Raw genomic sequence first — 23,045 nt, 5'->3', positions numbered from 1 at the left:
AGGCCAGTAAAGACCCTGTCTGGTCCCAGTAGACCTGACTCATAATAGTGAACCTAGACCTGACTTTCCATTTTCTCTGGAATTTAGCAGAATTCCAGACCCTTTCTGGTCTGTATAATTACTCTCTTGATTGGATAGAAGTAGAGTAGCCGAGGATGGAAGAATTAAAGTCAAGTTCATTGAAGATATCATCTCACTGTAGGACTTTCTGGCAAAAAAAAAGAAAGAGTTGTGATATTCCCATCTCTTTTTTACCAATAACCTTGAGCTGCTCATTTCCTCTGGCCCTAGTTCTCAAACCTATGAAATAGGGGCAACTCTATATGTCTACCTCAGACATATTATTATTAATTATTTATATTAATAATATTAACGTCAATATTATTATAAAGGATTTTGAAAACTATGACCCATAGACTCCACACACACCTCCATCCCCATCTCTAGGCACAGATATGCACAAACCAAAGGCAGATTTATTTGCTTTTCTTTTAAAGAAAAAATCTGATTAAATTATCAAACTAATAAATATTTATTGAGAATTTATTGAGAGGATGTAAAGTACTACATAATAACTGCTTTGCTAGTAGTTTCACAAAATTCCTAGTGATCACAAAAATCCTCAAGATATCCCATATCCCTTCTAATTACTTGACGCCACAGGAATTTTCCAGTCTGCTGAATGGAGTAGAACAATCCATATACTTGGCAAGCACTAACTCAATTACTAACTCTTCTTAAAATAATTTCTACCATTAATCATGGATTCCTGAGTATACTTCAAATGCGCATCAATACTTGTAAAGATCCATGATTTTTCATCACTGTAGATATTAGCACGGTGCCTAATACGTAGTAAGCTCTTAATAAATGCTTATTTACCGACTGGCTCACTCCACAAAAAAAATTTATAACCATGCCACACCTCACTAGTTAGCTTCATGAGTTGCTATGGCAAAAAAACAAACAAACAAACAAACAAACAAAAAACCACCTTATTACTAATCTACTAGTGAATCTCTTCAGCTATTTAATCATAAGAGATAAAGAGTCTTTTACCACACCGCACAAAACATCTTCCATGCTTGGCTGGTCCTGCCAGAATATGCAGTTCATTCATTGGCACTACCTTCAAAAACTCGAAGCCTTTTATAACCTAGCTGTTCCCTGTCTTTTTAGTCATTTTACATCTTACCACCACCTCCCTCCCACCACCACCACCATGGTCTTTTCAATCCAGAGATACTTACCTCCATGCTGCTCCAAGAACAAGACACTCCATCTCTCAGCTTTGGGCATTTTCTCTGGCTGTCCCTCCTCATCTCTACCTCCTGGCTTCCCTGGCTTCCCTCAAGTCTCACCTAATATCTCACCTTCTAGGGGAAATTTTACTGAATCCTTCAAGTATAGAGTCTTCCTTATGTTAATTATTTCCTATTTATCCTTGATATACATTTGCTTGCTGTCTCCCCCAATAGTTTGTGAACAACTTGAGGTCAAGGACTTACATTTGCCTTTCTTTGTATCCCTTGTGCTTAGCAAAGTTCCTAGCACAGAGTAGGTACTTAATAAATGTTCACTGACTGACTGACTGACTGACTGACTATCTCAATGCCACAGTGAGCAAGTTAGGTTCGGACTTTAATGGGAGATGCAACAAAATAGCAACACAACTTTTTTTTTTCCAAATATTCTCTTGAACTGGCTTCAAAAATTGAGCAGAACATGCCAAATCTATCTATCAAATAAATGTCAATATTTTATTAGAAGTACTCACATTTTGATTCACAATTCCTAAATACAGGAGAATCCTTGTAGAATGCTAGTGTAGGAGAGTAAGACACATTAGAATCACAGAATTCCAGAGCTAGAAGGGAGCTCAGAAGTTGTCTAGTGCATATACCTGAACAGAAATGCCTTCTGTAATGCGCCTAAAAAGTGAGCATATAGCCCTCCCCCTGGAGGGGGAGGGGATTGCTGAAATAATCCAAGGGGACAATAGTAGCCTCAGGTACAGTTGGGAGGGAGGGGTAAATAAAATAAGGGTGATGGAAGCATAAGGAAAGAACAGAAGAAAATTTTGAAAAAACATTCATACATGTTTCATCTATTGTATAACAAGAGTTAAAGTCATAATGATTACATTATTTTCCAACTAAACCCACAAAATGCAGGTTATAACCCATCAGTGGTCAAGTCCACTGACAGGTCTTAACAAGCAAGTGTTGGCAGGCGGCATTGTCAAGAAGTACAGCATGTATGAACCAGAATACGTGAGTGTAATGACTTGTTTACAATTTGATACTCTATGGTTACATGATGTGATATTACATCATCAAAATTTCAATGTAGAAAAAAATACAAATTTACAATAAATTATTAAATTTAAGATGTCATTTTTTATAAAATATTTTATATATTTTTGAAATGACACAAATCTCAAAAAATACATTGAAGGGTTAAAAAAGTATATTTCCAGAGGGCCACTGAGTAATTTTTTTTTCTTGAAAATGGGGTGGTCGGACAAATTAGTTTGGGAACCTCTAACCTAGCCTATGCTTGAAGATCTCTAGTAATGTATATTACTATGACCAGAGACAGCCTACTTCATTTTCAGACAGCTCTAATCTTTAGGAAGTTTATCTGTAAACCAAAATCTAGCTTCATGTGCTTTTAACCCATTACTCTTAGTTTTGCCTTCAGGAGCCAAATGGATCAAATGGAATACCTCTTCTGGATAGTATCCCTTCAAATACTTTAAGACCGCTGTCACGTCCCCCTCAAGTCATCTCTTTTTATCTTATACAGAGTTCCTTGAAGTTATTCTTAATATGGTACAGTTTCCTGTCCTCTCATGTTTCTGATTGGGTTTCTCTGAACTTGTTCCATCTTATCAATATTTTTCCTAAAATGTGACTCTTGGGACTGAACACAATTCTCAAGATGTGGTCTTGCCAGAACAGAGAGTAGAGGGACCTCTTTCATCATGCCCCAGTTAATCCAAACTAAAAACCACAGTGTCAGGTCCTCCAGATTCACCTGTTTGCATATGGCATTGTGCTGTATGCATCAAACTCTGGAACACCACAGACACTCCTGGAAGAGATCTATTTAAACGCAAAAGAATTTGATCTAACCATCTACATAGGAAAAAAACAAGTGGACAAAGATTGTCTATTGTCCAGGCTCTGTCATAAAGTTAGATGAATAATCTATAGCACTCATCCATTGGGATATTTTTCTTGGACAAACAGTACAAAGGGATAAGGAAAGCCCTGAATTATACAAATGGATGAATGAACTGGATTGACTTTAAGAAATTACAAAGCCCTTTTTAATGATCCCAAAATATTCCAAGAAACAAAAGCCTACTTTTGAATGCCAGTATTCTATCAGTGTTGTTGTGCAGCTGTGTACCATGGCACACCATGGTTTCCAAAATAATTAAAATGAGAATTACTCAAAAGTTAATGAAAAAATACATGTTTCATAGTTATGAGCAGGCTGAAATACATAAAAAATAAAGATCTCTAAATAAGAACTAAAGTAAAGCATGTCAGAGAAATGAATGATAATAAAAAAAGATGATGTGATCATGTGGCAAGATTGAGGAACAACAGGTAGATAACTCCGCTATCCGCTGGTATCCTTACAATGTCAGGAGAAAGAAAGAAAGGACCCTAGAACACTGGTAGACCCTCTTTGGCTTTGTATGTATTCCTTTGCATGTTGATTGTAATTATTAAATTGTAATCTCCTTGAGCTCATTATATTGTGAGCTCCTTGAGGGCAGGGACTGTCCTTTGCCTTTTTTTGTATCCCCTGAGCTTAGTACAGTGCCTGGAACATAGTAGGTACTTAGTCAATGCTAATAAACTATTGATTGATTGATTCTATGAAGTTATGGTGTGATACGGATAAAAGTCTCATAGGATAGTCAGGTATAAATGGGTTTTAATCCAAATCATTGCAGGAAATATTCACATCCATGAGATCATAAATCCCTTTGAGTGTCTGAGTTTGAGTAAGATCATCATGTCATGCTTTTTACTCATATTGAACTTACAGACCACTAAATCCCCTCTCCCCAAAAGTTCTATATTAAATATTCTCTAGACATGCCTCCCTTCCATCTTTTACTTGTACAGTTAATTTTTTTAAACTCAGGTGTTTATGCCCATTAAATTTATCCTTATTAGATACAGTACATTGTTCTATCTTGCTAAGATCTTTTTGCATTCTTATCAACCAAATAAATTTCCTAGGACTCCATTGTGAAAAATTCTTATTAGAATGGTTGCCTGGACTCTGATAATCAGTGACTCCTAACTCAAAATGAGAGTAGAGCATGGGGATACTGTGCATAGAAGGAAAGAGTGTTCTCTCCCTTAGCTTTTGCATTCCTGAGATTGACAGTAAGTAGACCGGCCATGCTATTCCTTTCAGTAAATAAGGCTGTTTGTATTTTCCCTTCCTACCCTCTGCAAGAAACCTTTCCTAATCCCCTCAGGGCTAGTGTTGTTGGTGGTGGCTGTGGTGAGTTCTTTTGGTCCAACTCAGTATGACCCCATTTGGTGTTTTCTTGGCAAAGATACTGGAATGGTTTGTCATTTCTTTCTGCAGTTCATTTTACAGATGAGGAAACTGAGGCAAGCAGTGACTTGCTTAGGTCTGCGGCCAGATTTGAACAGAGGTCTTCCTCACTCCAGGCCCCAAACTCTATCCACTGTGCCACCTAGCCGCACTTAGTGCTATTGCCTTCCTTCTGAGATGATCTTTGATTTATCCTGTATATACTTTGTTGATACATAGTTGTTTGCATGTCATCTCCCCCCATTGGAGAGTGAGCTACAAAAGAGTATGCACCCTTTATTCACTTATTTTCTCCAGCACTTAGCACAGTACCTGGTATACAGTAGGTACTTAATAAATGCTATTCGACTTGGCATTTGGATTTTCCCTTAATAATCCTCTTTAGCTTAAGGAGACTCAAATAGCCATTCTAACCTAGGTATCACAGTTATTCTTTGAGGTCTAAGGTGAAGAATGTGGACACCAAACAACAGAGCAGAAATGTAAGGCGAACCTTATGAATGTAATCTCCTCAGAGAAAGCATGGCCCAGCCAGCCTAGAATTGAACATAAATGCTTAGCTGTTGATGGGAGGGGTTGGTGAGCACTCACTATTTCCCTTGGGAATGGAGGACTTGTCTACCTATGTACCTTGGTGAGCCTCCAGAGGCCTGCCTTGAACTAAACATGCTTGCGATATATCCACTGTTCCCCTTGCATAAGGGGGAGGTGAATCTCCCAGAGCTGTTCTAAAGCTAAATTGTAATAGATTTCTCCTATTTCTGGGGCTTCCTATGGCTCTAGTAAGGGAGAAGAGGTAGTAGATGAGAACTAAAGGCTGTTTATAATCTTATCTACACTCATCTGGAATGACTTGCTAGTCAGCTAGCTCCTTATTGCAGATTCCAGCTTCCAAGTTCAAAGTAGTTTGTTGATTGCAGTCTCACCTTGCTTCCCTGGGCTATTTGGATAATTTCTTAGTTTACTCTGCCACAGACCTACAGAGCCTATTTTCTTCAGTCTCTATTATGCTTTCTACAACATTCCTCTAACTTAGATTACTCTTCACTCACAATGTTGTCCTTCATTGGGGTCAATGCCAAAATCCCTCATAGCCTGGCTTGTCTTATGCTTTTGTTTAGGAAACACAGTTTCATCATTCTAACCTACTCGCTGTTACCACGCATTTCACTGTATGTCTCCAAGTCATCTTTCCAGCATTATCTCATACTCCCCCTCACTTACTCTATACTACTTCTTTTCTCATGAGAATGCCCCAATGCTTTCCCATTTTTATGCCTTTGCCTATACCTAGAATACTCTCTGCTCCTGTCTCTACCTGTTGATTGTTGTTTCTCTAGCCACCCTTAGATGATCCAAATCAAGTGTCAAAGAGCCTGTGAAGATTTCTTTAATTTCCTCAGCTGGCAGTGATCTCTTCCTCATTTGAAATCACAGCACTTTGCCATTCACATATACACTTATATTTTAATATGTATCATTGTTATACAACCCTGTCCTGAAACTTCTTTTGGATTGTAAGCACTTTTGGGGGAAGATGCTGCAGCTTTGTCTATCTTTCTATCTCCCCCAGCACCAACACTATGCATTCCACTTCATAAGCACCTAATAAATATTTGCTGAGTGAATGAATGATTGTGTCCAAATCCCATCATGACAAGCCATTTCATAACAGAATTCTGCTGTAGCTTCTCACTTCAAAAAAAAATGCCTTTCTGAATCACCATGTATTATAGAAATTAAAGGTCAAAATTAGGTTATCATCTGGTTCTAGTCCATTGCCTAAACAGAGCTAGACCATCCTCTGTAGGCTATTCCAGGCAGAGTATATATATGAGTCTTATTAAATCTGTATTGCTATAAGGTTCATTATACTTGAAATGGTTAATTAAAAGAGTTAGGAGAATTTGAAATGTCACAGCAAGTTTCTGCAGGCCCACTGTCACGTTTCATGGTGTGTTACCGAACCCATTTAGATTAAGCTGAGACCCAGTCCAAACAAACTGTTTCTGTGACTCTTCTTTCCCATCTCCCAGTTCTGTGCCAATCCACTGGCACTGGGTGACTCTGGGAGATCTATTATGTCCTTGACACACTATTCACAGCTAACAATTTTGAGTATTTCTTTGAAGCTCTGACTTTTCATTCTGGGGTGATGCAAAGCAACAGTAGAGAGTGAGTAACTGCCTCATGAAAAACAACACAGAAGTAAGGCAAGATCAACCTGGGAATTCTCAGCACAATCCTACGGGAAGGAGGTGATGATTTCTAGCACGTTTTAAGTCAAGGTGTAATTTACTTTTATTTACAGGCTCAAACATTAGTTGTTATACTTCACCTCTGGGTTTAAAAATATTTATGAAACACTTTCACTAAGGCAGATGTTTGGTTTCAATGACATAGGTCAGGTTCGTTGGCTAACACCCCAAATCATATTGATGTGCCATCAAAATTTAAAATAATGCTTATATTATTTATTTATTCATAAATATATATAGCGCCTATCACCGTGTATCTGGAACATTGTACAAAAAGTTTACATAAATTTGCCTGCTTGTTCTCTAAGCCATTTGGCACATTCAGGCAGACAAAAAAATATTCAATAATGCTTTCAAATGACAAAGTGTCTTTTATGCAAACATCTCTAAGTGCCTTTTTTTTCCCATTACTATTGCTGTCTCTATTTTATTCACTTGCAAGGCCTGGAAACAAATTGACTTTCTTCAGTGCCCTGCAATGAATAGTTGATATTAGTGATTCGCACATAGGGGTCCCAGTCCCTAGTTCTAACTAGAAGGGGTAAAAATTATAAAAACATTTTTCAGGTGTTAATGCCTTTGACCTACACTAAATATTTTTTAACTGAGCCTATTAAATAAAGCATCATCTTTATAAATGTTGTAATGCGTCCAGTTGGATTTTATAACTTCTGTTTCAATTTGCCCAAGGCCTACCACTGTTTTCCAAGCCCTGAGAATGACCTATTTTAATTGAATTCTCTCACAAACACTTAAAAATTCACTTTCTAATCAAACTCAGTTTCTAAATAGAAATTAAAGTTGAATCATAAAAAATGCTCAAATAAAGGGCCTCATTTGGATTAGCATCATAGCTACAGCTATACTGTCACATAAAGTGACGAGGAGGAAGGTTGTGAAGTTATTTTATGATATGAGATAGCTCTCATCCAATTCACTAAATTCAAGCAGGAGGACAATGAATTTTGATTTAAATTATCTGAAGTTGCCAAACTATTATACAACTCTCTATTTTATTCTGGTTGTGCAGACTTGATCTGAAGGAGTGCATCATTTGGAGTTAGGAAAGACCTGGATTTAAATCTGGCCCTTGATACTAACTGGCTATGTGTCTATGGGCATGTGATGAATTCAGGAGCATTAGCAAAATTGTGATAAAAATAGGAATAGATAATAATATCTCACAGACCTTTCATGAGGATCTTACGAAATCACATACATATGTATTCTCTATTAAGTGTCTGCAATATTATTATTATTATTATTATTATTATTATTATTATTATTATTATTATGCTATACAAACCATGTTGGCATATTCACTCAAACACTGAGGGTACAAAAAACATGTATATTTGCTTCACTGACAACCACTGGGTCCTTTCTTTGTCTGGATCTGGGAAACAAAACTGCATATGTCATAAATGATCTCAGTAGGTGAGTCAGACATAGCTGGCCCACAGATTTTAGGGGCTGTGTGGTTTTACCTTGAAGAAGACAAAAGTGGGTTCATATTTCTTACAAAGACATCAATCTTGAAAAGATCAGGTAAGGTGAGCATATGGGTGGTAGAATCACCTTGAAGTCAAAAGTTAGTTACACTCATGGATATTCATCAGTCACTCTAGCTGTCTCTTCCTGAGGGTCCCACTCCTCATTTGGGTAACATTCCTGATCTAACCAGCCTAATCAATTCCATAGCTCAGTTAATAATATATCCCCTTGGTTTAGGTCATAGCTATATACAAGGAACCACTAACTCGGGCAGTTGAGGGGCTCTTTGTTTTTGCTTTTTTTTCCCTAGCTGTCACATTGGACAAGTGGCCAAGAAAATGATTGATGGCTGAGTAGTTTATCCAATTAAGTCGTTAAAACATCCAAAACAATATCCAGACTTCTAATTTAAGATGAGGTTGAGGCTATTGAATATTGACTTAATAGTGATGATCTAATGGAACTGCTTTGAAATTGAACAGGATGTACATATAAATACATTTTGCATCTCATAAATATCTAAGAAATAGCAAGAACCAGGAACTTAAAGAAGCTTCTTAAATGTAAGAACAGAACTTTAAGATTACAACAATTCCATTTCCAATAACTTAAAATTTCCCTTATTTTATTATTATTGCCTATCCTGAATTGGATTATTTTAAGAATCATGGTGTTGGCCAATATCTTGTGGGCTGGAGGGAAAGTGTAGATAGTGAGTGAGGGAGACTGGGTAGCAATGATGGTGTGTGACATGAAGCATAAAGCAAGAAAGTAGGTATAAAAGAGATCTGCCTCTTAACTTTTCCACACTCAACTCACACATTTGCCTCATTAACCTTCTTGTCTAACTGCAAGGAGGTGACCTTTCTTCCTACCTATATCCTACCTATATCAAGACTCACCTCCTCTGTTAAGTTCTACCTCCCTGTCAACTATTCCAGCCCATATTTTCTCTTATTTTCTTGTCTAGACCATTCATTTTGGTTTCCTTAAGTGCGGATCACAAGCCTTTTATGCTCTATGAGGTGATTGAACGAGTTGCTAAGACCAAAAATTTATCAGATTATGGCCAGCTGCTTAGTGATGAACCTTTGTGAACTTAGTTAAATTGATCTTTAGATGCTAGACATACAGTTCACCCCTGGAATCATAAGTGAAGCCTTCTCTGCTTAGTTGGACCTCTCAAAGCTCTACTGGCATAGTCTACGAGAATCATAGAAACACAGGATTGAAGAGTTGGAAGGAACCTCAACAATTACCCAGTCCAACACAAACACAAAAAGAATTCCTGTTATAATATACCTGACATATAGTCATTCAGTCTCAGGTTAAAGACCACCGAGGACTGGGAAACCACCTCTTCTTGAGGCACCCCATTCCACTTTTGGGCTGCTGCAATCATTAGGAAATTTTTCAAGCCTAGATTGGTTGCTTCCAGCTTCCAACCATTATTCCTGGTTTGCTCTTTGGGGCCAATCAGAATAAATTTAATCTCTCTCCTACATGATATCCCTTCAAATACTTGAAAACAGTTATCATGCCCACCCTCTTACCCCCCCACCCCTCCCCAGGCTTTTCTTCAGAACATCTCCAGTTTCTTCAATTAATCCTCATATAAAATGGATTCAATGCCTTTCCCATCCTCATTCCCCTTGTATGGACACTCTTCAGCTTACCAATATCATTCTTAAACTGCACTGCCCAGAACTGAACACTGTACTCTAGAAAAGGTTTGGAAAAGGCAGAGTACAGAGCCTCCTCCCTCTTCCTGGAAGCTATGCTTTTCTTAAAGGAGCTGAGGATCATATTAGCTTTTGAGGGGCTGCCATATCACACAGTGGACCCATTGAGTTTACAATCTACTAAAACCCACAGACATTTTTCATGACAATTGCTGTCTAAGCATCCCTCTTCCATCTTGTATTTGAGAAATTTATTTATTTTTTTTTTATCCACCCAAGGGTAAGACTTTATATTCATCCCTATTGAATTTCACCTAGCTAGTCAAGATTCTCTTGGGCCCTGACTCTTTTCTACCATGTTAACTATCCCTCCCAGCTTTGTGTCATCTAAATTTAATGAGCATGATCCTTATCCAAGTCATTGATAAAAAATTTTCAACAGCTCAGGACTAAACAATGATCCCTAGATGCACTCTTTCACTTTTTCATTATGCCAAGAAACCATTGTTTCACTTCACTCCCTTCTCTCTGGCTTCTTTGTTCAAGCTACAAGGTGCTAGTAGTAATACAAAAACAGTAAAGATCCAGTATTTCTGCCCTTAGGGACTTCACAAACTTACTGTTATTTAAGTTTCTAATTTTACATTAGTCCTCATTCTAAACAAAGGTCACTTCTTTTATTTTATTATCATTTTTGTTTCAGTCATGTTCAACTGTTTGTGATCCCCATTTGGAGTTTCCTTAGCAAAGATACTGGAATGGTTTGTCATTTCCTTCTCCAGCTCATTTTACAGATGATGTAAAAAACAGAGTTAAGTGACTCACTCAGGGTCACACAGCTAGTAACTGGGGCCAGATTTAAACCCAGGTCCTCCTGACTCTAGGCCCAGTAATCTATCCACTGTGCCACCTTTTATACTTTGACCAAACACAACTAGATTATTGCAAAATCATTTCCACTCCCTTCCACTTTATGCTGTGTAGACAAAGTCTTTGTCTCGGTCTGTTAAAGATGCCCCTTAACATAAACTCCGATGTATATCACTTGAGACCCAGATCTAGTCTTGGATAATAATTTATAAGATACATGAAGTGGTTATGGTCCATCAGTTGAAAAATTAGCTTTTTCAAAGATCCCCAAATAGGCATCTGTATGATGGACTATAATGATTCTAAAGAACGATTACTGTCTTTAGAGTAAATAACGTACATTTTTAAAACTCCCCAAGCAGATATTTAAATGATAATTCATGGCTGTTGCCTTTTGTTGGTGATGTTTTTTTTTTAAATCTTCATAGCCATTCCCTAACTTACAAATGCACTATACTCCAACAGTTCATTAATAAGTAAGTTGTTCAGAGCTCAGAAAATACTGCTACAATTGGTTCCCTGACTACCCCTCAGATGCTCTTTAAATTCAGTAATGTACCTGGGGTTTAATACTCATAGTGCAACACCTAGATGATATTTATAACATAATTTCTATAGAAAAAAGAATGGTGAATTCTAGCTTAGGATCCCAGGGGTTTGTCTAAGATAACTTTTTAATTAATTATACATAGATCTGTATAAGAGAAGACTGCTTTTCTAGTTCAATCACTCCTCCTGGTGTTCCAAGTTGGAGGACAATGTCGCCCCCATTGGTGGCCTAGTTCTTGAATTATCCCCTCAGTCTGTACTCATGAGCCTTCTGCAAGTTTGGTGTTATAAACTGGGATTTGCTATACCCTTTTCCTTTTACTTCCCACCCCCACCCCCCTGAGTGCTTTAAAGAATCCTCTTTAGGATACATAATCAATAGTCAGCATTTTAAATAGGCACTTCCTTCTAAGGTTTCCCCTCTTTTTAAGCTGACTTAAAAGTAAAGGCATTTACAATTCTGAAATGATAAAACGGTAAAAAAAATCTGAAGGATTTTTCTATTGATTATAAAACTTAAAAATATATTTCAATCTAGCATTAATTTTATTTGAGGGAAGGTGAGACGTAACATACTGTAGTATAGTCAACTCAATGATCCATGCTAAAAAAGGAAACAGTGGTTTTAGTCATCTAATTCTAAAACAACTAGTGGTTTTGAATTTGTTAGATTCAGCTTTAACACATTTTATAATAGAATTTTGATTAACCATCCTAGTAAAGAAAGGGGAATGATTTCAAGAAAAAACTACTACTTACCTATTTAGCTGGCTGGCCACCAGATGATGCTCCCAAACAGCAGATGCCTCCATGGTCTGATTTGAGGGAGGGGCCTTTAACTACCTAAATACCATCACTCTAATAAAGCCTTCAATGAGGCATTATCCCAGTGAGGAGTCGAAGTGAATAGCGTGCTTGACAAGGGTCAGGAAGACCTGAGTTCAAATTTGGCTTCAGATACTTATTAGCTGCATGATCTTAGACAAGTCACTCTGTCTGCCTCAATTTTCTCTTCTGTACAATGTGGGTAATAATTAAACCTCCATCCCAGGGTTATTGCGAGAACCAAATGAGATAGCATTTATAAAGTGCTTGGCAAACTTTAAAGTTATATATAAATCTAGCTGTATAAATTCTGTTGTTATTGTCATCATCCCTGTTTATTTTTTCTTTTATAAAAAAAAAAAGAAAGACGGTTTCATCCATGGATTAGGATGCATCCGCAGCACAAACACAAACTAACTTATAGAATCACAGCAAATTAGAGTTTGACGTAAACTCAGAATCCCCTTTCTAGCATCCCCACCGATTGCCTCTCCAGTCTTCACTTAAAGATCTTTCATGTGGGGGAACCCACTGCTTCCAAAGGGAGTCACTTCCTCTGAGGCCGTCCAAATTGTTAAGGCTTCCCTTCACTCTATCTGCCTTTCTGCAATATCTACCTACTGCTTCTAACTTAGATCAAGTAAGCTAAGTTGCATACCTCTTCTCAACCTTTTGAATACCTGAAAACAACTACAATGTTCCCTCATAAGTCACCCCAGTTCACTTATTTCAATTAAATAAAAATGTATTGGGCTAAATTAGGGCAGGTCGGTGGCATAGTGAATAGTATCTTTGCCAAGAAAATCCCCAAAATCGGGTCACAAAGAGTCAGACATGGCCAAACAACAGCATGAGCCCCTTCAGCTGATCCTCATTTGGCATGGTCTCGTGACCACTGGCCAGACTGGTCAGCTGTGACCTAGGGAACAAGGGAAGTGTGTTTTTATGGAGACGAGGAGAGACTTGGGAGCATGGTGTTCTGTGCAGTGAGGGCAGGAAAGTCTAGGTAGAATGTTACAGTTAGTAGCCCTGGAGAAAAAAAACATTAAAAAAGAGGAGCTCTGGAGAGGAGCCTCCTGTCATTCACTAATGTACTTAGCACCGAACTGACCCTGAATCCAATAATATCAGGATAATTGAGGAAGTGACATTGATCCTGCTTTCCAGCTTTGTCTCCCACTACTCCTTTTCATATACTTTAAGCTCCAGACAAATTGGACTGCTTCTCATCCTTACAAACATATCTGGCATTTTCCAGCCTCTTTTCTCTTCCCTGGAATAGCCTACTCCAGCATCTATCCATCTTCCATTACTTACCTCAGGTGCTACCTCTTCTGACAAGTCTTGATCTCCCCCCCATCAGAAATCATCTTTCCCTCCTTGGGGTTCTGTTAACTACCTTATTAGGCTGATGAAGTCCAGGACTTGGGTACAGTTGAGGTATCTATACCCACCTTCAGCACAGAATGTGTTCAAATCTCTCTCTATGCAATAGAGAGGGTGCATGTCTTCTAGGTTACTATATCTGCTAATAGATTATCTGGTTCCTCCTACAGGACCAGAGAGCAGGAATAAGTGACCATTGGGTCACAGATTCTGATAGCAATATCTAAGACTCCATTTCATTTTCTGTATCCCTTGGAGGTGCAGGAAGCCAGACCAGAGTGATATATAGTACTTTCCTTTAACCCTCGCTTATGCAACATTTTTTTTCTTTCTACCTTAGTCCTACTCAATGCTACAGGGGATGCAACTGATTCTGACCTGAGGCACAAGTCAAAGATGAACAGGAAACTCTTTTATTAGTAATCCCCTCCCCTTATAACTCTGGCAGGAATAGGTCTAAAGGCATTTTTTGTTCCCTTGGCTTTTGTCCCTCCAGTATACAGCTCTGATTTCCAGGTCAACCAGCCCCCAGCCAACCCAGATGCCATGTGGGGTGTGTGTTGTGTGTCTGTGTGTCTGTGTTTGGGGTGAGGGGGGCAGATTATAGAAGTCTTTGAGTAAGTTTTTTTGTGATTCTACCTCTATGCTCACACATAATCTTGGATGAATGTAAGGTTGTCTATTTTCCCAGGTGAGCTGAGCCTGTCTAGAACTGGGTGGGAAGATGAGGGTAGATACCCACAAATATCAAACCAGAGGGGAAAAGGCCTACCCAAAAAAAAAGATCAATAAGCCTTTGTATACATTTTTTTCTCTCTGTATTCCTGCATGGCTTTGCAAAAAGCTCCCATATCTGTATCACTCACAAAGCCCTTATTCAGTTTTCTTGACTGTTAATTCATTTACTGCCTGGTGTATTACAGACTCTCTACTTTGTTTCTTTTCTACATAAGCAGGTTAGCTGTTTGCACAAAGGATTATTATAGAGAAGTCATCTATCTCTTCAAGGACTAGGACTTACTGAAGAGGGGAGAAGGACATACTGTGAATTGCATCCTGCCAGATCCAGTAAACAGACTGAGCTTGCAAATTGTTGGGGACCTGGGCATTAAGTCCTTATTTAACCTTGAGTACAGTTCTGCCCCAATACTTCTAGCTCAGGCAGTGTGCCTGCTTTTCTTTCTGGCTGAGACCCCTTTATTATTTGCTCAGAAACTTAGGTTACTTTCTATTATAGTTATTTGTACATAAATTATCTCTCCTACTATATTCTAGCTCCATCACAGTAAGGATAATAATGTCTTACATGTATATATATATATATATATGTATTATATATATATATATATATATGTATTATATATATATCAATTTCAGTGCTTAATAAAGAGTTTTGCACCCAGGAAGTGCTTAATAATTGTGTGTTTTTTTTAAATGAACACAACTAAAGTAGGGTTTCTTAACCTGGAGTCTATAAAGTTAGGTGTGTATTTTTTTTTTAATTTTTGATACTTGGTCGATTTTATGCATTTAGAAACATTATTCTGAGGAGGTCCATGAACTTGGATATGAAAAAATTTCATCTTTATTTTTATTAATATCTAACTGAAATTTAGTATTCCTTCAATTATGAATTAGGCACACACGCACACACATACACACACACACACACACGCACACAAACATAATACTGAGAGGAGGTCCCTAGCCTTCATCAGTCTGCTAAAGAGGTCCATGACACAGAATAAATAGGTTAAGAACTCCTGTCTTAGGGGTAAGTAAAGAGGAAAAGTCTTCTAGTATGCAACTACTGCTGCCTGAGCAGAATAGAAAAGGAAGTAAAGGTTGATTATAGGCAGAAGCACCTTTCTTAGGAGGAGAGATTTAGGAAAGAGGAAAGTGCTGAGGAGATAAACCTGAAGAAATCACAGCTTGTTACCTCGAACCGTCCTTAAAATGAATCAGAATTGTTACATTTTTGTATTTAAGAAGCAAGCAAATTACTCAAGCTGGGTGAAGGCAAATATGGTGGTATACAAAAAATACATAGACCTGTTGCTCTTTGTCCTTCATAATCTACAAGGACCAATGACATTACAAGAGTGATGTCTTGACTTGCCAGTGAATTGGATTTGAGTGAGGCAGAGCTGCACAAAGTCATCAGCTTCACTCTCTCCTCCAGAGCCTTCGAATTCTGGTGGCAAGACGAAGGTCAAGACCACTCGCAATGGCCCAGGATGCAGGGAGTGACCTTGGCCTTTCTAAATTAAGGGCAGCTAGGTGATACAGTGGATAAAATAGTGAGCCTGCAATCAGGAAGACTCATCTTCCTGAGTTCAAACCTGGCCTCAGATATTTCCTAGCTAAGTGACCCTGGGCAAGTCACTTAACTCTGTTTGCCTCAGTTTCCTCATCTGTAAAATGAACTGGAGAAGGAAATGTCAATTGACTCTCAAATTATCATCATCCTTCCAACAATGAAGCTTTAAACTATCCCAGTTACTGTTGGAACAGATCTTTCTCCTGAAGCTGGGCTCCTGTTAATGGATTAGGGAAGTAGGAAAGAGTAAAAGTGTCCACAGGGACCTACTGAGCATACACGTATGCCCTGGCCTGGGGACCGTCGAGTGGAAGGTGGATGATCACCGGTCAGACAGGTTGTCGATAAGATTCATGTTTTCAATAGAGGATGGATTTTGAAGTGTTGTTTCCATTTTGTCATTTCATGTTTCTTTGATAATTGCATAGTGGATAAAGAGCTGGTCTTGGAGTTTAGAAGACCTGAGATCTAGGCCTTCCCCTGGCTTAACATTGACTGTCTAATAATAAGCAAATCCCTTAATTTCTCAGTTGCAGAAAGGTAATGGTGATCTGCATTGGGAAAGGCAGTCCCTTATTTGGGTTTCCCTACAATGATGAAATCACAACTGTCCCTCCCCCCTAACCCCCCCCAAAAAGTCCCATTGTAATATTGATCAACTGATAGTCACAAGTCTGAAAGTCCTTGAATTCTAGCTACATTGACTCCCTGCTTACCACTGCCGTGTTTCATCTAGGTGGCTAAATATTGTTTCCGTAGAAATAATGGCCCCCTGCAACATTGTTTTTTTAAATGACATGGTTTTCTAGAACCCATAAGGGTTCTACAAAAGGAACTTCAAGATCACTTTCTCCGTTACTCATCATCTTTACATTGGTGTAAAATAAGATGAGGATGTACACATCCCTATATAAATACAATCTATAGTTTGTTTATCCCTCTGTTTTGACTCTCCCTGGCTTAGGCAACAAGACCTTCTTTGTGTAATAGAAGGAATTTGGTAGGACTCCTTCAAAAGATACAAGTACGAAGAATGATACAATCCTACTCAAAATGAGCTTATATTCTAACAAGTTACATTAGTAGGCATCTAGAAAAAGAAGAAATAGTCATAAAGTAAGATCATATGATATGAACAAGGGCAACTCATGGGGGATTAACTTTTTTTTCTTTTTTGACAGGGTTATTAAACTAGTAGATTAGAGGCCTGTGGTAGATAGAGCTTATCAAGATTTTAGTAAACTTTTTGATGAATTGTTTCCTGCTATTTTTGTAGAAAATATAGAGTTTTGCCTACTTAGGGACCACACATTTTTTCCCCCAAAAGAATAAATTTAAAAAATAATTTTAGGCAACTGGGAATTTGTGGCATTTTATTCAATTTTCACCAAAGTCACCAGGAGTTATTGGCATATAAATGTTGCAATATTGAGTCTTTAACGTCGTGCATATTGCTTCTATGAAGAATAACATATTAAAGAGGTCAATTAAATGCCATATTGTTCTATGCCTAACCTTACATCTGGCCATAAATGGAGAACAGAATCAAAATTAGAAGGGTTAAAATATTGAGAATTGCTACTTTCTTATAAATATTGCATTTAAGTCACTCATATCATATACAGCTATCATCTATATTTTCCTTCCTAACTCTTAGCTTAACAAATATTATTTTACAGTTTTTACAATGCTCTTTACGACTCATCTAAAACACATAATTTTCCTCCTGCTTACGCCTTTTATTTATTATTTACTTATCAGATTTATATCAAGCCTTTCCTCCAAAAAGCTCAAGTCACTATATAGCCAACTCTTATATAAAGAACATTAAACACTTCTTAAAACTGATAAATAGTAAAGCAGTTAGAAAGAGAAGCAAAGGCACTATGAATAAAGAGGCTTTCAGTCCATCTTTCTAGTTTTATTCACACTATTCTCTGGTACCTACTCTTTGGTCCAATAAAATTGGGATTATTCATTGTCCCTTGATCTCATTCTATTCTTCCCTCTCTTGCTTTTTAGCTTTTTTTAACACTTTTATTTGTTGTGTTCTTCCATTAGAATGTAAGCTCCTTGAGGACAGGGATTGTCTTTCATTTTATTTATTATCTGTGTATCCTCAAACACTTAGTATGGTGCCTGGCACAGAGTAAGCACTAAATAAATGCTTGTTGACTTGACTCCATGATTTTTCACATGACGTCTCCCATGCATAAGAGAAAAGGAAGGGAATAAGCATTTATACAGTACCTGCTATATGCCAGACACAGTGCTAAGCATTTTAAAAATATTATCTCATTTGATCTTCATAACAACCCTGTGAGATATGTGCTATTATAATCCCCATTTTATAGGTAAGAAAACTGAGACAAATATAGGTAAAGTGACTTGCCCAGGGTCACATAGCTAGTGTCTCAGGTTAAATTTGAATTCAAGTCTTCCTAACTCCAGGCCCAATTCTAACTTATAGCATGGGTGGAGAGGGGGCACATTCCAGCTGTCTTCAAATATTTAGAAGGCCATTGTGTAGAAAGGGAGTTGGTGTGGCTCTTTTTGGACTGAAAGAGCAAAACTAGGGGGGAAAATTGGAAGTTTCAGAGGTAGACTTAGGCTTGGTGATAGAAATTCTCTCTTCATATGGTAATAATTCAAGCAATCTGAGAGTTGACTGGGCTGCTTTGAAAAGTTCCTGCTCACTTGAGGAGCCCACTGGACTAGCTAACCTCCAAGGTCACTTCCTACTCTGACATTCTATGATTTTCTGAATGGATTCGCCCAGGTCAAGGGCCTGCTGCTCCAGGAAGCCTTTGCTTATCAATGCACCTCACACAACCCAAAGTGATTCATTCCTCCTTTAATCTCTGACCCCTCCAGGGTGCTGAATTATATTCTTTCACCACAGCACAAATTTATACAGCAATCTAAAGTTTGAAAAGCTCTTTCTTCAAAACAATCTAGTAAAAAAGGCAGTGTGATGATTATTATTCTTAATAATGCTAGGACTTCACAAAGTTAGGTGACCCATCATTAGACAACCATTGCATGTTAGAGCAAGGTGTTCTAAGGACTAGAAATAATCCTATATCCAGAGTCAGAGTAGCTGAAGGTTTAACTAAGTGATCTCTAAGGACCCCACTAGCTCTGAATTCTCTGTTTATTTTGTGATCATAATATGATGCTTCTCCCTGGTAGAGTAAGGATGGTGTCAACTATCGTTCCTGTTTTTATGATTTTTAGTTCCTCCCTACCCTAGAAGAGCCCAGGACAAAATTAAGGGTATCTGCCTTTTCATGAGAAGTGCAAGTGATATTTTAAAGTTGAAGCCACACAAAGGCGATGAAAAACAATAATAATCAATGTTTGAGAGGTTGTGGAAAGAAGACCTACTGTTGTTGGAGATGTAAATTGGTTCAAACATTCCAGAAAAGAATTTGGAATTATGCTAAAAATGGTAGGTGGTAGTAAGCAGACCTGTGCTTTCTTTGGTAGAGGAAACTCCTGGGTGGAGAAGCTCCCTCTACTAATGCAGGTCAGCACCTTTTCAGCAACTTTTTGTGCAACTGAAAGTATTAGAGAAATAACTAACACATTCAGTATGTGCCAGAGATGGGACTTTGAACCCATATCTCCCTGGTATCCAGGTTGGCATTCTATCCAATTATTATTATATTATTGTTGTCATATTATATTATTGTATGTTATATTATATAATTATTATTATAAAACACATTTTTATGGTAAGAAAATGACCTTTGAATCAGAGATCATACAGCTAGGCATATACTCCAAGGAGAAGAAATACAGAACGCACAGTCTCCTGTGCACCAAAATATTTAGATCAGCTCTTACTTTAGTAGCAAAGAATTGGAACCAAACTAGGTGCCCATCTGCTAGAGAATGAGTAAACAAGTTGTAGTAAATGAAAGTGATGGAATATTATTGCACCATAAGAAAAGATAAATATGAAGAATTTAGGGAAGCATTGGGAATTTTTCTATGAACTGACACAGAGTGAAAAAAATAGAACCAAGAAAACAACATCTATAACAACTACTACAATGTAGTTGGAAAGAACAACAAAAATAGAAAAGGGAAAAAGAAACTTTGAAAAATGGCAAAACTTTATTATAATGATTAAATTTTCCCCTGAGTAAGAGATGGGGAAAAATGTAGTGTTTTCTCTCACTTGGAGTTGAGTGTGGAACATTGTATCACTTGGAGATGAGTGTGGAACATTGCATCTGCTGTCAGACAACATAACAGTTGTTATATTGACTAGTTTCGCTGATCTACCTCTTTTGCCCTCTTTCTTTTTTACTCTGTTATAGGTATGGCTCACTGAATAGAGGAAGGGATATATCTGAAAAGAAAAATGATGTAGATACAACAGATAACAGTAAAATTTAACACTAAGACAAAAAAAAATATTGAAGCCACACAAATCCCAATACCATCTCTTTTGTCATTCCTCCAACCTCTTTGTACTTAAATTCTCATGGAAAGTCTCCTTACCTTCCACTTGGTGAGCTGCTGTGGATGCTCCCCAGCCAAATCCTTCTGGGAAGGTCAATTCTTCTGGGTATGAACTGTAGGAAAAAGCCATTGTCACTGTCCAGGGACTTCTAGAGAACTGCAAGTTAAGTAGCAGCCAAGCAGGGATCACTAGAGAGGACCACTGGGGCAGACAGACAAACAGGGAATAGAAATGAAGTGAGATTAAAAGGTCAAAATAGACTTGGCTACAGCCCTGATAAGAGTTCCCTGCACAGTCAGCAGAGAAAGAAGTTATGTAATTGCTTTTTTTTTTTTTTAAACCAGGATTGTGATCAGCCTGGATAACATCTTAGTCCTCACTTCAGGCAAGTGGAGGGCATTTTCTGTGGTGTACTTCTTCCCCCTGGCACATTGACCATGCTGATCTTAATTGCTAAGTCCAAGTTTCTTAACCCCAGGGCAAAGTATAAAACAACTTTCAAGTTAATAAACACCCTTTTTGCCCTTTAAGCAATTTAAAAAATATATTTTGAAAGGTTTTTACTTGTTGTTTTAAAGGAGTATCGAGTATAGTGGGGTGGGGGGAAAAGGGAATAAGCATTTATATAGCTCCTACCATATGTTGGGCAACGTGCTAAGTTTCCAAGGTACTTGCTATTATTATCCCCATTTTACAGTTGAAGATACTGAAGCACATAAAGGTTAAATGACCTGCCCAGAGTCACACAGTCCAATAAGTGTCTGAGCGCAAATTTAAGTATAGGTATCCCTGACCCCATGGAGTTTTCATAAGCACATACTGATAGTATTAGGGGTTTGAAGACATAATCCAGCAAACTAAAGGACTAAGCAAAGTGAGGACTTGATTTTGCAAACATTAAATCTTCATGTGTGAACCAAGAGAGTGGGCTTCTAGTGTAGGTCTGCCATTAATTCTCCATGCGCTTGGACCCAGTAATTTAACCCATTTTTGTGCCTACGGACCAATTCCAAGAATAATGCTTTTATATTCATAAAATAAAACTTACACCATAACAAAGGAAACCAATTATCTTAAAACTTGTTATTTTTTCCCATCCTACTTTATAGGCACCTCTAATTCTATTACTCTAAATTAAGAACACCTGGGCTAGATAATCTTTAGATTCTTCCAGTTTTAAATGCTAGAAAAAGGTGATTATTAGAAGCCAGAACACATTCACTAACAAGTTAATCTTATTTTCTTTTTTATCTTTTTTGAGAATTTTTGATAGGGTTCCTAGGCTAATAGTGCCAGGAAACTCCATAAGCATAGCATACTTAGATTTCAACAAATTTCATAATTTTTTTTTTTTGAAAAGCAGTCGGGGTTAAGTGACTTGCCCAGGGTCACACAGTTAGTAAGTGTCAAGTTTCTGAGGTTGAATTTGACCTCAGGTCCTCCTGACTCCAGGGTAGGTGCTGAGCCACCTAGCTGCCACTAATAATATTCTTGAGGACAAAATGTAGAAATGAAGACTGGGTGTTAGCACAGTTAGGTGGATGAATAGCTGGTTGAATAATAACAATTTTCAAAGAACTCTGGTTAATAAATCATTGTCAACTTGGATGGTAGTCTCAAGTTCACATTTTTATGGTGTGCTAAGGTTTTTAAATGCTTTCCTGAAAACAACAATGTGAGACAACTAGTATAAGTATTTTGGCCCCTATTTTATAGATAAGAAAACTTAGGCTCCAACAGATTGACTTGTCCAAAATCACATAACTAGTAAATGCTATAGCCAGATCTTGAATCCAAATCTTCTGACTTTAGTTCAAGTATATTATACTTTGAGCACTGTGCTATACTGGTGAATGAGTATGTTTTCCAATGTACCACATTGCCTTCACTTTAGTGTCCCATGGCTTTGTCCTTGATTCTATTTTTTTTTCAAAATTTTTAATCTATAACCAAAATGAAGACCAAACAGGCATGCTTATCAAATTTTCAGGTAACTTAAAACTAGGAGAGATATAGGGGACTAATTCATTAAATGACAGAATCAGTATTCAAAATTATTTAAATAGCTACGACAATGGGTTAAAATCCAACAAAATGAAATTTAACAGGATAAATGTAAAGTCTTGATTTAGATTTTTCAAAATCAGCACCTAAGGAGAGAATGGATGAAAACTATCTGGACAGTTCCTAAGGTCTAAATGTTTTATTTGATCACTCACTTCTCCCCCATTTCCAAGCTTAATTCAAGCCCAAGTGTGAAACAGTTTTTAACAAAAAAACAATACCAACTACCGTAATGGAAACAGAGGGGCCAAATCAAGAGAGATAATTGCACCATTATATACTCTGTGCTGATCACATCACATCAGGTATATTGTATTAAGTTCCAGGCATCATGAGATGAAAGAAACAGAAGCAGGAGAAAAATATACACAACTACCAGAATATTATAAAGGTCAACAGTTACTCAAAGACATCAAAATTCATATTAACTTAATGACCAATCTTTATTTCAGAGGACTGATGGTGGAATTTAGTTCCATTCTCGAAGAAGAAGAAGAAGAAGAAGAAGAAGAAGAAGAAGAAGAAGAAGA

The 23,045-nt window shown here is 37.6% G+C and overlaps 1 protein-coding gene across 1 annotated transcript in view; it reads right to left on the bottom strand.

Annotated features, from left to right (window-relative positions):
• LOC114023870 (cytosolic beta-glucosidase-like) overlaps window positions 1-20,580 on the bottom strand; it is a 116,975-nt gene extending 96,395 nt beyond the window's left edge. The window contains exon 1 of the mRNA XM_027836680.1: window positions 20,490-20,580. Coding sequence (XP_027692481.1) covers window positions 20,490-20,580 — 91 coding nt within the window. The remainder of the gene's footprint in view (window positions 1-20,489) is intronic.
• Between the last annotated feature and the right edge of the window lie 2,465 nt (window positions 20,581-23,045).

Source organism: Vombatus ursinus, unplaced genomic scaffold (genome assembly GCF_900497805.2).
Source record: "Vombatus ursinus unplaced genomic scaffold, bare-nosed wombat genome assembly UNPS02014818.1, whole genome shotgun sequence".
Lineage (NCBI taxonomy): Eukaryota > Metazoa > Chordata > Mammalia > Diprotodontia > Vombatidae > Vombatus > Vombatus ursinus.
This window is presented reverse-complemented; position numbering and strand designations above follow the sequence as displayed.